The 17,201-nt window shown below is 40.9% G+C and overlaps 2 protein-coding genes across 2 annotated transcripts; both read right to left on the minus strand.

The window, feature by feature from the left end:
- Window positions 1-287: 287 nt before the first annotated feature.
- On the minus strand, window positions 288-890 carry Tceal5 (transcription elongation factor A like 5). Its single transcript, XM_042688216.1, has one exon. The coding sequence runs from the start codon at window positions 888-890 to the stop codon at window positions 288-290; it is 603 nt and encodes a 200-aa protein (XP_042544150.1).
- A 12,033-nt stretch (window positions 891-12,923) lies between these two features.
- On the minus strand, window positions 12,924-14,558 carry LOC122114914 (protein BEX1-like). The gene is made up of 3 exons (XM_042688180.1): window positions 14,432-14,558; window positions 13,939-14,012; window positions 12,924-13,552 (listed from the first exon to the last, which is right to left on the minus strand). The coding sequence occupies exon 3, from the start codon at window positions 13,545-13,547 to the stop codon at window positions 13,170-13,172; it is 378 nt and encodes a 125-aa protein (XP_042544114.1). The 5' UTR covers window positions 13,548-13,552; window positions 13,939-14,012; window positions 14,432-14,558; the 3' UTR covers window positions 12,924-13,169.
- Between the last annotated feature and the right edge of the window lie 2,643 nt (window positions 14,559-17,201).

Below are 17,201 nucleotides of genomic sequence, written 5' to 3' on the forward strand. Positions count from 1 at the left end.
GCTCAGTTGCAGAGTTTTCCTGTGTATGGATATGTTATGTAACTTTTCCCCCAAAAAATGGGCTGATACTGAATCTGTGGTTCTGCAAACTGTATTCTTTATTGTTATTTTACAGTATACCATGAACATATTTTCATGCACATGGGTGAAAAGTTTGCTGGAGGACAGTGACACCTAAAGGAGAGTTATCAGGATAGGTGAAAGCACATAGCCTGGCAAATGCCTGCCAGGGAAAGCAGGGCTGGGAATATTCCCATCAGAGAAATCAGAATTAAAGGCCAAGGTCATCAAACAAATGGGACGTCTTCTAAGTCCTTCTGGCCCCTCCCTCCGCCCCTTACTCCCTTGACACCCCGTTGGCCCCTTGGGGAGAAAGCATCCTGCACATCTCTTTGCATCCAGTGACATCCTCCCATTTTCTGTTTTTTCCTTAGCTCTTCCTGAGCCCTGGACATATCAGCACACTCTCTCATCATCTCCTCACTGCTCAGATGCCTGTCCTGTAAGTCCTCCCGAGAGTTCTTGGGAGAGTCATCCGTGGTCCCGCGGTCGGTTTTTCTTTTTGCTTTCCGGGGCACGTAATCTTCAGCCGGACGCTTTTCTGTGGCACGCGTCTCGCTGCCTGCCTTGCCCTGGGGCTCTGCCTTGCCCTCACCTGGTGGCTGGCCCTCATCTTCTGACGACTTTCCCTGCTTCCCTGACTTGTCCTCATCCCGGGGGTGGCCCTCCTCCTTTGGCCCTCCCTCACCCTCCAGCTGGCCCTCGCATGCTGCCTTCCCCTTTGCATTAGACTTTTCATCTGCATTTCCTTCATCTTCTGTACTCGCTTCATCTTCATCAGTTCCTTCGTTTTCTGGTTTTCCTTCCTTTTCTTTGTAGAACTTTTCCATGTTAAGATTGTCCTTTTTTACCTGTTCTAGGAGACAAAGAGGAGACATAGAACACTGAGGGCCTGAGGGTGAAATATGGGCCTGAGTAGTGCTTGCCTTTCTTAACAATGGGCTCTCTTGGCCCTGTCCCACCTTCCAGTTGCACTCCCCTCTTACATTCCTTCTTTTCCTTCCCACTTCACAACATAGTTGTTTTTGAACCAACTTTGTGGAAGCTTCCACAGTGGAAAGAGCGTGTTCAGAAATTTATAGGAGCAGATAGGTTTCTCAACTTGGCTCTGGCTTTGGCTATGCAGATAGCAATTTTAAAGGGGTAGTCCTGAGTTACACACAACTAAAGGAATTCTGGGATATTTTATTTGTTTCCCTTTTCTACAGTTCTAAGGCTCAACAGGAAGAGAACTATGGCCAGTTATCAGTCTTAAGAGCTACTATGATCTCCTCAAAGGGCATAACAGAGGCCACACCTACTTTTTCTCACTTTCCTTCCCCCCCCCCCCTCCATTCTCACCAGCCATAAAGTACCATAGACACTGATGATGGTCACATCTGAAATGCAACAAGGAGGACTGGGGAAGTGATGGCATGCTGTCACCTCCCCAAGCTCTGCTCTGGCTCAGGGATTGTGATCAGATCCCTTCTCCCACTGACCTGCACTGACACTGCAGGCCTTTCTTTTTCCTGTCTGGGTTGATGATCACAACCACCGATCTGAACACCTGGAGAGAGAAGAGAGACAGATGGTAAAAGAATTCAGAAAGCAAATGATGGGCCAGAGGGACACATTCTCTTCAGACTCTTTGTCAAAATTTCCCAGTTCTTACCACCCCCCTTACCCTTTGCCTTGATCTCTCTAATTCCCCTTGACGATTCTAAGAAACTCATTTTTTCCTGTCACTGATGAATGGAAAAGAAATATTTCCAAAGTGTACCTATATTTCTGAATACTCCTCCCAAATTATCTCTCACTTTTCTATCTCATTTTAGAGCACTGAAATGAATGGACTTCAGGTCTGTGATGTTCAGAAGGCAGATCCTGCTGAACTTAGTTCTCTGCAATCTAACCTCCTCCCCACCTCCCACACTCCAGGGTACCCAAGTAGAAAAAAAGTCCAGCTTGTCTCTGAAAATGAAGATGATAGAGGCAGAAATTGCCAAAGCGCTTCTGACACCTCTCCCCCCTCACATATACAGAAAGACCACATTTTCCTGCAATGAAAGAAGCAAAGTATTTCCTAACTCAGTAATATTTTTGGTTCATGATACCTCCTTACAGCCCTCCCTAGTTTGTAAGCCATTCTTACCTAGTAGGATGCTGGTCCCTAGGCTAAACCTGTTCCCCTCTTTGCAATATCCTCATCCTTAACTCTTTTATCCCATTTTTTACACCAAAATGGATGGAGAGTGGAGAACACATTTAGAAATTTCAGGCAGAGACCACCTGCAGAATCTGTCTTCCACGTCCAGGGGTCACCCTCCCACACACCCCGCTCCAGCCCTGCACCTCCTTTCCACAGCTCTGCAGGGAAGGGATTAGCTCTTTCTCAGCCCCCTCTCAAGCTCTCCTCCTCCAACAGATGACAAGTAGCTCAATCACCAGCTTTCTAGGAGATCCCTAGCGGTACTTATCCTCTATCCCTGACCCCTCTCAATCTTCCCACCACAAACAAGCCCTCTATTTCTTGCACCAACGGGGGTGAGCATCTGGAAAGAAATAGAGAGAATCTAGTCTTGAATCTGCTTCGGTCTTTGCTTTCTGTCATTCCTCCCCCAGGAATGTGCAGGCAGTCATGGATCTGCAGCTATCCTTTTCACATTTCCTTCTGCCAAAAAGCCCACATTTCCCCAGGGAAATAAGATCTCTCCCCCAATGCTCACACAAAATTTTCTGCACCAAAACGAATCAGGAGAGGAAAGGCAATGGGATCTTGAAAACAGACACGATCCTTGGTTGCCTCTGTCCTTTACCATTCCTACCTCACAGATCCCCGGTTCTTACCGACCTGCAGTTGCCCCTCTGTCTGTCAGTCTCAAGTCTGCTATCTTCCACAGCATTAAGAAGCTGGTACCTGGAAGAGAGGGACATCTGCACACATCGGCTCCTGATCACGTGAGGAAAACGTCACCAGTGGACTCGGGTCTCTCGCTCCCCTCCCACAGGCAGAAAGTGCGTCAGGAGCCAGCCTACTTCTTTGCTTCACTACCTTAAACCCCTTCCCCTGTCCTTACCCTCCCCCACAACGTGAGGTACTGTCACTCATTTTGGTCTTTGCTAATTTTGGAGGTTAAATGTAGTCCCTTCACCCTATGGTATGTCTTTATTCTTCTGTGGCTTCATCTTCTCCTAGGACTACTAGCCACTAATACATCCCTGGATATTTTACTTTATTTTTTGTCATTCTCATTTTATCCCAAGGACCCTGCTCCTTCAATCTATTCTGAGCCTCTGCTGTTCTTTCTGCCTTCATGTAATGAGTACAGGTGAATTTCTAAGAAGGGAAGCAAGTAGTTAAAATGGATATGTTTTCTGTTTTCTTGTTTATTAACATACAAGGCACAGGTTTCATTATGACATTTCCACACACGTATACACATATCCTGATCAAACCCACTCTCCCTATTACTCTCCCTTTTCCTCTGCCTCCTTCTTAAGCAATTTCAACACCTTTCACTGTTCTCTTTTCACATATGCAAACTATTTCATCATATTCATTCTCATTCACTTCCCCTTAATAACCCAAACTCGACCGCTAGTACTCCCCTCAGAGTCGGTTTCACCTTGTCATTCTTTGTATGTGTGTATTAATTATGCCGATGGTTTTCACCATGGAATTTTTTATTTTTATTTTTTATTTTTTATTTTTTTTTGGGTCCAGTCGTGGGGCCTGAACTCTGGGCCTGGGCGCTGTCCCTCAGCTCTTTAGCTCAAGGCTAGCCCAATACCACTTGAGCCACAGCACCACTTCCGGCTTTTTTTTCTTTTTGCTTATGTGGTGCTGAGGAATCGAACCCAGGGCCTCATGCATGCAAGGCAAGCGCTCTACCACTGAGCCACCTTCCCAGCCCATGGAATTTTTTAAAATATTTTTTTCAGTTTTATTATTTGCTCCCCTGAGCATGAGTCATTATTAATGAACACAAAACTAAGCTAATTCACTTGGAAGAGAATTTTTTAACACAGGGAAAATAATCTCACAAAATTCCAAGTTTCTACACAGAAGAGAGATCAAGTTCATAACAGTATCCTATATCAGATAGAAAATAAATCCAACTAGGCACATACAAACTGTACATTTAATGCTTATATGAATCACTTCTTTTATAATGTTTCTAATTAAGTGGTTGTACAAAAAGATTTCAATTCTAGAAGCCAAGTATGAGTACAATGCCTCTTAATCAATGTAACACATTCCATCGTTCTTCCTCATTTACCATCTCCCATCCCTACTCTCAAGTTATGCAGTTCAGTTTTTACAATATGTACATTGAATATAAGAATTGCATTTGCTCACCCTTTCTCCATCCACTCATGTGCAACTCCTTTGCCCTTCTCCCCAAAACTTGTTTCTGCGTCCTGATATTCATTTTGATACACAGGTCGTTAGCTGTTCAGAAGTATTCACCATTGGGCTCCTCCCCTAAGTATACCATTCTTTCATCTGTTTGTGTGTATATGCATAAAACCCTGTTTATGGTATCATGTATGTTTTAATTTTAGATCAAACTTCCATATATGAGAGAAAACATGTACTGTTTGTCTCTTTGAGCCTGATTTGCTTTACTTAGCATTTTTCCCAAGGTCCATTCATTTTCCTGAAGATAAAATAATATTTATTCTTCCTGATAGATGAGTAAAATTCCATTGTACATATATACCACATTTACTTGATCCATTCATCTGTTGTAGGGCATCTGGGCTCGTTACATAATTTGACTATCATGAATAGTGCAGCAATGAGCATGGATCTGCAAGTGTCTTTACTGTATCCTAACTTGCGGTCTTCTGGATAAATATCCAAGGGTAGTATTGCTGGATCATAAAGTAGTTAGTTCTATGTTTAGTTTTTTGATGAAACTCCAAACCACCATTCAGAGTGGTTGTACTAGTTTACATTTCCGCTATTAGTGCAACAGGGCTCCCTTCCCCAGAAATCCCCATCAGCATTTGTTATTTTTGTTGTTGGTGGTGGTGGTTATGGGGCTTGAACTCTGGACCTGAGCGTTGTCCCTCAGCTCTTCAGCTCAAGGCTAGCACTCTACCACTTGAGCCACAGCGCCACTTTTGGTTTTCTGGTGGTTTATTGGAGATTAAAGTCTCACAGACTTTGCTGCCTGGGCTGGCATTGAACAGGAGTCCTCAGATCTCAGCCTCCTGAGTTGCTAGGATTACAGGCATGAGGAACCAGTGCCTGGCAGCATTTGTTATTGTGTTCTTAATGATGGTCAGTCTTACTGAGGTGAGATGGGATTGCAACATTGTTTTGATTTTCATTTCCTTTATGGTCAGGGATGTTGAGCATTTCCTTTGTTTATTTATTGTCCATTCTTACTTTACAGAAGTCTCTCTTTGGTTTCTTTGCCTATTTATTAATTGAGTTATTGATTTGGGGGAGGGTTAGCTGGTAATGATCTGTAGGCTGTTTAGCTTAGCAACTAACTCCTTTGCTGTACAGAAACTTCTTAGTTTAATGCAATCCCATTTATCAAATGTCTACAATGCCTAGGCCAATAAGTTCTAATATTTCTCCTACTCTTTCCTGTAGTAGTTTAAGGTTACAAGTCTGGCATTTTGGTCTTTCATCCATTTTGAGTTGATATTAGTGCAAGGTGAAAGACAGGGATCCAATTTCAGTCTTCTACATGTGAATGTCCAGTTTGACCAACACTATTTTTTGAAGAGGCTGTCCTTATTCCAAAATATGTGTTTGGCTCCCTTGTCAAATGTCAGATGACTCTAAGTAAATGGGTGTATTTCTGAGTCTTCCAGTTTATTCCATTGGCCTGTGGGCCTATTTTTAGGCCAGAACCAAGCTCCTTTGTTCATTATAGCTTGGTAGTAAAGTTTGATATTTGTGATTGGTGATAGCTCCAGCACTGCTTTTTTTAACCCAGATTTACTTTGGCTATTCAGGGTCTTTGTGATTACGTAAGAATTTTTGGAATTTTTATCTTGGTTTAAGCATGACATTGAGATTTTGTCTATCATATTGCTTTAAAATGCACATTTATTTAATATTCCCAAACAATGGTGCAATGCTAGGTAGACTTAATGAAATATGATTGTTGGCGTAATGTCAGTTTTGAAAATTTTGGGCAATGGTAGTGTTCATTCAGAAGTTTAGCTTTGTTAGAGGAGAGAGCTATGGGACGCAGGCAGTCCACAGTATGGGGAAGACGACAAAGAGACACACTCATAAGGTGCTGCCCTTGACCAAATTTCAGAGCCTGTCGTTTTTTTTTCAGGTAGCTGACTCCTGTTGCTCACTTCAGAAACATACGTGGGCAGGTGACCAAGGTGGTAGGTAACCTAAGTACATGTCTTTGTGTTCTTTGCTTCTGCCCTCTAAAATTCTACTCAGATAATTCATCCTTAGCAGAAAGGGGAGGGAACACTATTCTTGCTATGGTAATTAAATCCCTTCTGGACCCCTGCATCTGATGGTTTCCATGGAGCTTGAAGAAGTAAGTGCTGAAAGAAATTCTTCCACCTTTTAAGTATTGTGAATAATGTTGCAGTAAATATTCATGTATGTGTTTTTGTGTGGTTGCATGTTTTGTTTTTATTTCTTTTATTTATTTTTTTGAGGAACTACAAAACTGTGTTCTTCTGTTTTAACATATGTATTTAGTACTATAAAATTGCCCTATGTATTTCTTTTGTCATATCCCACAAGTTATAAGTTGAGCTTTTCATTTTCACTCAAAGTACCTTCTAATTCTCTTTCAACCTTTTTTTGGCCGTTCTGGGATTGAGCCCAGAACTTCATAAATGCTACACAAAGTTCTCTACCACTGAACCATACCTCCAGCCTGATTCCCATTTGGTTTCTTTTTTGGACTTGTTTTTCCCTAATGTAAAATGGAATTTTCCAGACATCTTTCTCTTGTTGATTTCTTATTCAACACTATTATGTTCACAGAAGATAGGTTTTAAATATAATATGAATCATTAACATGATTACAACTTATTGTATAGACATGAATATGGACTATATTAATAAATGTTCCAAGTACATGTGAAATAGGTATATACTCTATTGTCTTTGGTAGCAAGTTCTACAAATGTCAACTAGATCATATTGTTCATGCTGTTCTTGAATTCTGATGGGATCTGCTTGATTTATCATTTTTACAGAGACAATGATGAAACTCTGACTTTAGTTGCAGATTTGTCTATTTCTCCTTGCAGTTCTATGAATTTCTTGCTTCATATATTTTGAAGCACTATAATATATGAATGTTTAGGCTTGTTCTGTCTTATTTATACATTTACCACTTAAAATTATGATAATCTATGATGTTCTTTGCTTTTCAATGTATTATGCTTAGTTATTAATATAGTTATTTGAGTTTTTATTAGTGTTAAAATTGTTCATCTTGATGTTAGGCGAAATGAACCCCAAGATAAGGACCCAAATGTTTTTTCTTTCTTGCTATTGTTTTTAACATATTTATAAGATATTTCTTGGTTGCTTTGTATGTCCCTCCCCCATGGTATAGCCCCTGTTTTCACTGTATTTAATGTTGGTATAATTTGTTGGAGGGGAAGGGAAAAAACCCCAATTGTTTAAATAGGGATACAGGTGGACCCATTGCAACAATGAGATATACAAGATGTCATGTCGAAAAATGAACTTTACAACTTTGGCCTAGGTGGGGGGGAGAGTGGAGATGGGAAGGAATGGGAAGGAGAAACAAAGGAGGAGGCAACAAAGCTTGATAAGAAATGTACTCATCACCTTGCTCATGAAATTGTGACCCCTCTGTATGCTATTTTCACAATAAAAAATATTGTTCATCTTTAAAATCCTCTTACAAGTAATCAATTGTATCTTTAAAAATTAAGTATGATCCTTACAGGTAACATATAATTGTGCTGTCCTTTTCTATCCAATAAGACAACCTCTAGAAGTGTTTAAAGCATTTAGATTAATGTTTGGGTTTAAATCAACTATCTTGTGATGTTTCCATTGGTTCCATATATTCTTTGTTCTCTTTTTAAAATATCCCTTAGGCTAAATGAATATTTTACAATCTCTATTTTATCTCACAAATTTCTTTTTAGGTGTGTGTCAGTACTCAGATTTGAACTCTGTACTTCACGCTCTCACTTGGCTGTTTTGTGCAAGGCTGTGCTCTACCACTTGAGTCACACCTCCAGTTGCAACACTATCTTCTTAGCTATAAGTTTTTTAGTGCTTGTTTAAAAGGTTACATTCGCGACAGCGGGCACCAGTGGCTCATGCCTGTAATCCTAGCTACTCAGGAAGCTGAGATCTGAGGATCATGGTTCAAAGCCAGCCCAGGCAGGATAGTCTGTGAAACTCTTATATCCAATAAACCACCAGAAAACCAGAAGTGGCGCTGTAGTTCAGGTGGTAGAGTGCTAGCCTTGAGCTGAAGAGCTTAGGGACAGCGCCCAGGCCCAGAATTTAAGCCCCATGACAAAAAAAAAAAAAAAAAAAGATTATGGGACAGATCCTTAATGTATAAGAATCTACCTTTGAATTATATTAACAAATAGAATAAGATCCTCAAAACTGTGCACTTTCATTTCACCTCTGGTTTTTGTGGCTTTATTGTCATACATTTAACTGCCATGTATTATAAATCCAATAATATACAGTACATTGTGAACAATCACAAAGATTGTGTTATTTATTGTCTCTCTCAGATAACTTTGTTCTCCCCTATCTGATGTTCAATGATGAAAAATTAATGTATTTTGTCCAGGTTTTAGATATTTTAGTTAGTGAAATAAATCTAGTCTTTGTTACTCCATTAGCACAGGAAGCATAAATGAGGCTTAATGTTTTAAGTGATGTTTAATCATTAAGACTTTATTTTACTTCAAACTGGAGTACACTTTTGATGCTGCCTGTGACTCCTGTTACTGAACTGGCAAATTCAAACCCCACCACTCTCTCAGGTCACACAATGACCATTTCATTTGTGTTTTTTTTTTTTAATTCCTTCAGTGATTTGAATATTTCAAGAAAAAGGTAATTGTTTTTTTAAATATGTTTTCGTTACAGTTACATGAGCAAGGTAATGAGTACATTTTCTATCAAGCAGTGTTACCTCCTCCTTTGTTTTTCCCCTACCATCTCTTCCCTCCCACCTCCACAACTATACTCCCTCCTCCCCCCTCCCCCCCCTAAATTGTAAAGTTCGTTTTTCAACATAGTGTCTTGTACATCTCATTGTTACAATGGACCAACCTGTATCACTATTTAAGCATTTAAAGCCCACGGATTGGGAGAAGATCTTCGATAGCCATGCAACAAACAAGGATCTCATATCTAAAATATACTTGAAACTCAAAAAATTGAATCCCTCCCAACAACAAATCCTCAAAGTTACAACTGCCCAATAAATGAGTGAGCTAAAGACTTAAAGAGAAACTTCCTGAAGAGGAAATAAGAATGGCCAATAGATATATGAAGAAATGCTCAACCTCTCTAGCCATAAAAGAAATGCAAATCAAAACAACACTGAGATTCCTCACCTCAGTTAGAATGGCTATAATCAAGAAATCTAATAATAACAGATGCTGGAGGGGATGTGGACAGAAGGGAACCCTACTGCATTGTTGGTGAGAGTGTAAACTTGTTCAGCCACTCTGGAAAGCAGTATGGAGGATCCTCAAAAGACTCCACATAGAGCTCCCCTATGACCCAGCAATCCCACTTTTGGGCGTATACTGGAATGATCACAAACAAGACCATACTAAAGGTACCAGCACAACTATGTTTACCTCAGCATTATTTACCATAGCTAAGATATGGAACCAACCCAGATGCCCCTCAGTAGATGAATGGATCAAGAAAATGTGATAGATATATATATATGTATATATGTACATATATACATATATATATATAAATTCTATGCCTCCATCAGAAAGAATGACATGTCCCCATTTGTGAGGAAATGGAAAGACTTGGGAAAAATATATTAAGTGTAGTAAACCAGGTCCAAAGAAACATAGGTTCTATGATTTCCCTTATTTGCAAGGAAAAGGTAATTGTTTTAAAACGTGAGATACTATCTGTATTGTTTCAATTTTGTTAGATTTCTACAAATCTACAAAGATCCAAAATGCATGCTAGTTATCATTTCTGGAATACCATTACATGTGTTATTTCTCTTGTACAGTTTCTTTTATTCATTCTACAAGTGTTTACTGAGCGTGCATCATGCGCTTAATGCCAGTGGCCAAATTCACATCTACAACTCAAACCTCTTTTTGTAAACTTATTTTCTTTTTGTGAACTAGGGTATATCCCTAATCTCTCTGCCTTAATTTTTCCTGAATCTTTAGCATATTATGGAATGAATTTATCTGCTACTTTTGTGAAGAATTGGCACATTAAAGGAAAAGAGGGAAGCTCACCACATAACATAGACAAATCCATACAGATCCTTCGATATGGTTGCTATCTCAATGAAAACTTATGCCTGTTTTATTATTGTCTTTTGCTTACTTTCTGATGATTATTGCTTGAGTATTTTACACGGAGCTTGACCACTCATGTGGTATTCATTTAGATGCCCCTTTAAAACTAAGCACCATTAAAAGCTAAGGGGAACTGTTTAGCAGAGTCTTTTTTCATAAACTAGAATCTTAAAATTGACCTTTTCTGGGGTAAACCTGTACATTTTTCTTATATATATATATATATATATATATATACATATATATAATCGTCTTCTGTCATGGGCATGCTATCAGTTGACATATGAGCTTCATTTCTACTGGTGAAGGAATTGCTGACTACCTTCTATGAGATACAGGCAGAATTCTTTTGTATTCCAATGAAACTTGAGCTAACCCTGACAATCAATAGTAAAAATTCTTTAATTATAACTTTCTCTGCCTTTTGAAGCTCTAGCCTTTCTATAAACTTCTGCCTTGCATCATTGTGGCTCATATCTTCAAGGCCTGAAAGAGGAGTAATTACTTAGGCTGAGTGTGCATGTGATTGTTTGCTATATTTCTTGCATCACCAAAAAAGCAAGATATGACTGTAATCCTAAGGACTTGAGAGGAGGAGGATTATGAATACAAGGCCAACCTAAACAGTTATTGAGATCCTATCTGAAAACCAAAATAAAACCAAAGGAGTGGGATGATAGAATACAGCATTGGATTCAATTTCCAATACTGCAAAAAAAAAAAAAACTCTCTTCATACATAAAATATGGGTTTTCTTCACTTGATAAGTAAACTCTAAGATGGTCATTGTGTCCCAAGATCTATTAGAATATAACTCCAATAGTCTCCTCATGAGACCTTTATAAAGATCCCTATATTTAAGTAGCACTCATACACTGACTTGATCTCCTGGTGTCTCAACTGAATCTATAATAAAAATGTTACATTCATAGGTTTCAGGTGGAAGTGGGCTGGTATGAGAATTGACTGACTCAGATTAAAAGGAAACTGCTAGCCAGAAGTTCACACCACTATTCCTAGCTACTCAGACTGAGATTTGAGGATCATAGTTCAAAGCCAACCTGAGCAAGAAAGTCCATGAGAGTCTTACCTTCAATAAAGTACCAAAAAGCCAGAAGTGGACCTGTGGCCCAAGTGGTAGAGCACTAGCCTTGAGAAATAAAGCTAAGGCACAGCTACCAGGTCCTGAGTTCAGGTCCCAGGACAGCACACAAAAGAAGCTGTTCACTCATTTATCATATATACTCTGCTGAAATGGTCAAGAGGTTTCCTGGAAGAAAACTACCCTTAAGGAAAGAACTAGATAAAATCTTTCCAAATTGCTGAGCAGAGAAACAATCTTTAATAGTACAGTGAGTATTCATTGGATTTTCCCCCTAAAAAAATCAGTGAGGGGGCTAAGTGTGTGGCTTAAGTGGCAGAGTACCTGTGTGAGGCCTTGAATTCAAACTCCATGATCACACAAACATACTCAAAAAGCACCAAATCAAACGAACATTACATTCAAAGAAATCAGTGAAATTTTCTCACCTTGAAGAGTTGTAATCATTTATAGTGGTCCTGGGCCAGTATAGGAAGCAAGACCTAGTATAGAACAACACCCATGAGAGGAAATGAATGGGACACAACAGCAAAGAAGTGAAGTACTTACCCTTTATCCCACAGTACTTGATTACATAAAAAGGCTCACCTTAGGAACATCCCTTGAGTGAAATGAACTTATAAATGGGTGGATTATGAAAAGTTGAGAAAGCTCATAAACTATCTGGTTCATACAGCTGCCTTGGGAGGTGATTATTTTACCTTATGGGTGAGCATCATGATCTTTAAAGACACATATAGTTTCTAAACAGCTCAGAGGTAAACTAATATTGAAATTCTGTCACAATTTTAGTAAATGCTGACAATTTCTTTAATAAAGTGGCTCAATTCTTTTAATATGTATTTCATAGTATTTTTTTAGGTCTAGAGACTTCTTACAAGGTATCCTCTAATCATCTTATTTTATTTTTTATTATCTTCAAGTAGTTGTATATGGCGGTTTCAATTTAATATGTCTATTATATGTGCAATGCCTCTTGATCAGTCATCTTTTTATCATTCTCCCCATCTCCCACTTGTTTCAAGTTTCATTACTCTATTTCACATATATATATTCAATATTATGGCTGTATTCGTCCAAATTACTCTCTCCATTTTCTGCCCCCTCCTGTACTGTTTTGAAAAATGAAATTTTATCAACAAGAAAACAAAAATCTATTAATTCCACCACAGAGATTGACACTATTTGCTTTCATATTCATATTCTTGTATTTGTATATAAATAAAAGGTTTTAAGTAAAAAAGAGTACAGATTGCTTTTTTAAATTGCTTTATTAACTTCACAATATATGATGAGCATCTCTCCATGCAATAGATAAATTCTCCTGCTAACAAAATTCTTACAGACGGGGTCAAAAACACAACATTCAATTAGAAGCTGGTAATAGGAGATCCACAAGGAACATCAAAAGATTTACAAGAGTACATCACAAACATGTAGTTTTAGGAAGCAGGGGTCTCTCGCAATTAACTTGAGGGAACACATCAGGATTCAGGATTTAGGGCATAAGGCAAAACTCATCATGGTGGTCATGGTGGGGGGGGTCGGTGCTAACTGCCCGCAGACTATGGCTCAACTGCTTCTCCCTCAGCTTTTCCATGAGCTGTCTCACCTCCTCCCCAAACCTTTCCATGTTCTCTTCTCTCATCCTTGCCTGGGGCTCTCCAAGCCTATGCATCAGATCCCATCTATAGTGCAGGACGGGCTGCCTAACACGGAATCGCCTGCGATTCCCTCTAGGAACCCCGGCTTCTGAAGGCTGAGCCAAGGGCTCCTTTTTAGTAGCAACTTGCTCCTTTTCTTCCTTGTTTTCATTTTCCTGGTGAGTATTTTCCACATTGAGGTTCTGTATTGGTTTTTCCTGTTTGGACTCCATTGCTCCTAGGAGAAAAGGGACAAGAAAAGGATCTAAATTCTTGGTGGGTTGATCAGCACCGAGGACAGGGGCCCTACTATGCACCTTTCAACATTCAGACGACTGGATTTCAAAGGCCTTTGGTAAATTTTATTCTCGCATCTGAGTCCCTTAGCATCCTCTAGACGGCCCCCCAGACCATGCCCCTCCCTACCCAAAGCCCACCATTTTCCCTGCGGATCCATTTCCAGGCCTCTGCAGGAATCAAAATGGAGGACGGGGATGAGCTAGAAGGATGTGCTGGAATTGGGGGTGGGGACGACCTCAGGAGAGAACTCGCTACATGTTCCTTTCCTCTCCTGCCGCCATCTCCCCCGCCCCCCTCCTCGCCAGAAGAGCCCTTCGCACCGACCTGGGCCTATCCTTGCTGTTTCCTCCTCCTCAGGATTATCGCTGCGAGATGCTTCGCCAAACTGCCCTGCAGACCTGCAGAGAGCCAGATGGTGTAAAGTAGCCCGAGGAGCTGCAACCCTTCACTCCTGGTCTGCCTACCCTCGCCCCCATCCAGGCCCCTTCTCCACCTCCCCCGCCTGGCCCCCACCCTCCGCGCTGACCACCATTTTCTGCACCAAGAAGACCAGGAGGGGGCGGGGCGGGGCCGTGGGAAAAGCTGGCGTTCATGGCGCAGGCAGGTGTCTTCACAGGATCGCAGCCTCAGGACCGCAAATCCGCATAGTCCGGGCCCACCACCGTCTGCTCCGGCGAACGGCCGCGCCAGGACACGCTGGCTGCAGCCTTACCCTCTGTTTCTCCGCCAGAAGCGGCAGGACCTGACGTGGGGGTCGGCAGGCGGGGTCCGTTCTCACATTCGATCCCACCCCCGGGGTCCCCGCCGAATCCCTCACCTTCTCTCCTCCGCCTCCGGGACTCTATGACTTGCGCGTCCTCGGGACCCTCGGAGCAGGTACCACCGCTGAAGAGCGAGAGGCTGAGCCAATGCGAGTCGCGGCTGGCGTTGCAGCCGAGTGCGCGCGTTCGTGCAGAGCGGTCACGTGGGGCCTGCATCCCAGCCAGAGGCTCCGCCTCCGCATCCTGCCTTCTCCAGCCGCCCCGAGCGCGGGCGGGGGGAAGGCGGGGCGGGGGGGTAGGGGAGGGCGGGCAGGGCGGAGAGGCTGGACTGCCTGACCCATTGCACCAAGTCCTGGTCAGTGTCTGTCTGAGCGCTGGGACCTGTAGCTCTGCTTCTTTGTGTATTCCTGGCCTTTCTCTGCTGGCCAGGGAGGGGCAGTATCTGCTCAGAGGGCTGTTGATCATTCTCTCTTCTGTGAGCAATTGCTTATTCCTTCTCTGCTCCTAGGATACAACCTATTCCTCTTGCTGTCCTCTCAGCAACGAAAGCTCTCCATTTTCCACTCCATAAAACGTATGAGAGATGTGCACTAAGAAAAGGGTCTGAGTGCATTTATCTCATTCTTGTTGCTTCCCTCTATTTTTATTTTTGCATGAAACAAAAAGGATATTTCTTAAGAAAAGAACAAAATAGTTATTTTTATTTGAAGAACAGGATTAAAGTTGGAATAAAATCCCAACCATCTGTCTTTTCTGCTGTCATTATATAAATATAGACTCTACAGGCAGCTGCTTTTTTAGAACTCGGAAAAAAGCAAGACAGCTGATGGCTCCTCTTGTGAGAGGCCCCTAGACATGTGATGCTCTTCTAGGAGGTGAGCCAAAGAATGTAGTCCAACAAAACCTTGTCAGATTTCTCAGATGGAAAAACAAACTCCCTCACAAATTTCTGGTTAAAATGACAATAAGTATGTCTGTATTTGCAAATTAAATTATCATGTATTTAGAAAACCCTAAGGAATTGACAATAAACTTATTGGACAATAAAACTAATAGGACTATTAATTGAATGTTAGAAGGTTGCATTTATATGACACATATACAAAACAATTGTATTCTTATATGCTAGAAATGACAGTAAATTAAAAAGTATCACTTATGCTTTTATAGCTTATCACATACATATTATGCCTTCAAAAATGTGAAATACTTAGAAATAAAATGTATACACTTAGAATAGCTGTACACAAAAACTGTAAAACTGCTGAAAGAAATTAAGACTGAAATTACTATAAAAATATCCATAATACTCTCTAAGGATAAGTATTCCAAATTAACCTATAAATAAGGTATGATCAAAATCAAATTCTCAGCAGACATCTTTACAAAAATGGACAGACTTACATCAACAAAACCAAGGACACAGAATACAAAAAAGTTGAAAAAAACTCCACAAACCTTGAGGATTAAATTATAGTTCAAGACGATAAGTTATAAATGATCAGTAGCACAGAATAAACTCTGACACTCTGTGTGTGTGTGTGTGTGTGTGTGTGTGTGTGTGTGTGTGTGTGTGTGTGTGCTGGTAGGGGAACTTGAACTCAGGACTTAGAGCTCTCACTTGGCTTTTGCCACTTACAGCTGGCCCTCTAACCACTTGAGCACAGCTTCACTTCCAGCTTTTTGTTGGTAAAAAGGAGATAGGAATTTCATGGAGTTTTCTGCTCCAGGCTTGCTTTGAACCAGGATTCTCAGATCTCAGAGTCCTCAGTAGCTAAGATTACAGGTCTGAGCCATTGGTGCCTGGCCAGTATAGAATTTTGAAGTTGATATCTATCTATCTATCTATCTATCTATCTATCTATCTATCTATCTATCTATCTATCTATCTATCTATCTATCTATCTATCTATCTGTCCATCTATCTATCTAGTTAAATTAATTTTTGGGGGGGTCCTGTCGTGGGGCCTGAACTCTGGGCCTGGGTGCTATCCCTCAGCTCTTCAGCTCAAGGCTAGCGCTCTACTACTTGATCCACAGTGCCACTTCGGGCTTTTTCTTTTTGCTTATGTGGTGCTGGGGAATCGAACCCAGGGCCTCATGCATGCAAGGCAAGCGCTCTACCACTGAGCCACCTTCCCAGCCCTAGTTAAATTAATTTTTAAATGATGCCAAGATAACCAGTGGGAAAAGTATTCTCTTCATAACAAATCACGCTGAAACAATTGGAAATTATACATGGTAATAAAAATAACCTTGCCTTTGGGATCATAGTCCTAAATATAAAATCGCAAATTCTAAAATTTCTAGAATAAAACATAGAGAAAGCAAAATCTACTATCTTAGGGAGCACAAAGATTCCTTACAATACAAAAAAAGGCTCACAAAAGAACAAATGTAAAATTGGGTCTTATAAGAATAAATTTTACCCCTCTGTACAGTATTTTCACAATAAAAAATAAAAAAGAATAAATTTTAAACTGCCCTTTAAAAATTTGGTTAAGAGCCAGGTGCCAGTAGCTCACATCTGTAACCCTGGCCACTCAGAAGGCTGAGCTCTGAGGACAGTGGTTCAAAGTCAGCCCAGGCAGGAATATCTATGAAATTCTTTTTTTTTTTTTTTTGGGTCCGGTTGTAGGGCCTGAACTCTGGGCCTGGGTGCTGTCCTTCAGCTCTTCAGCTCAAGGCTAGCACTCTTCCACTTGAGCCACAGTGCCTCTTCTGGCTTTTTTCATTTTGCTTATGTGGTGCTGAGGAATGGAACCCAGGGCCTCATGCATTGCAAGGCAAGCGCTCTACCACTGAGCCACCTTCCCAGCCCCCAAA

This window comes from Dipodomys spectabilis, unplaced genomic scaffold (assembly GCF_019054845.1).
Source record: "Dipodomys spectabilis isolate Male_0828 unplaced genomic scaffold, ASM1905484v1 ptg000113l, whole genome shotgun sequence".
Taxonomy (NCBI): domain Eukaryota; kingdom Metazoa; phylum Chordata; class Mammalia; order Rodentia; family Heteromyidae; genus Dipodomys; species Dipodomys spectabilis.

What these genes read in the sequence shown, in the direction of transcription:
- Tceal5 (XM_042688216.1), bottom strand. Translation starts at nt 890, where the DNA reads ATGGAAAAGTTCTACAAAGAAAAGGAAGGAAAACCAGAAAACGAAGGA.
- LOC122114914 (XM_042688180.1), bottom strand. Translation starts at nt 13,547, where the DNA reads ATGGAGTCCAAACAGGAAAAACCAATACAGAACCTCAATGTGGAAAAT.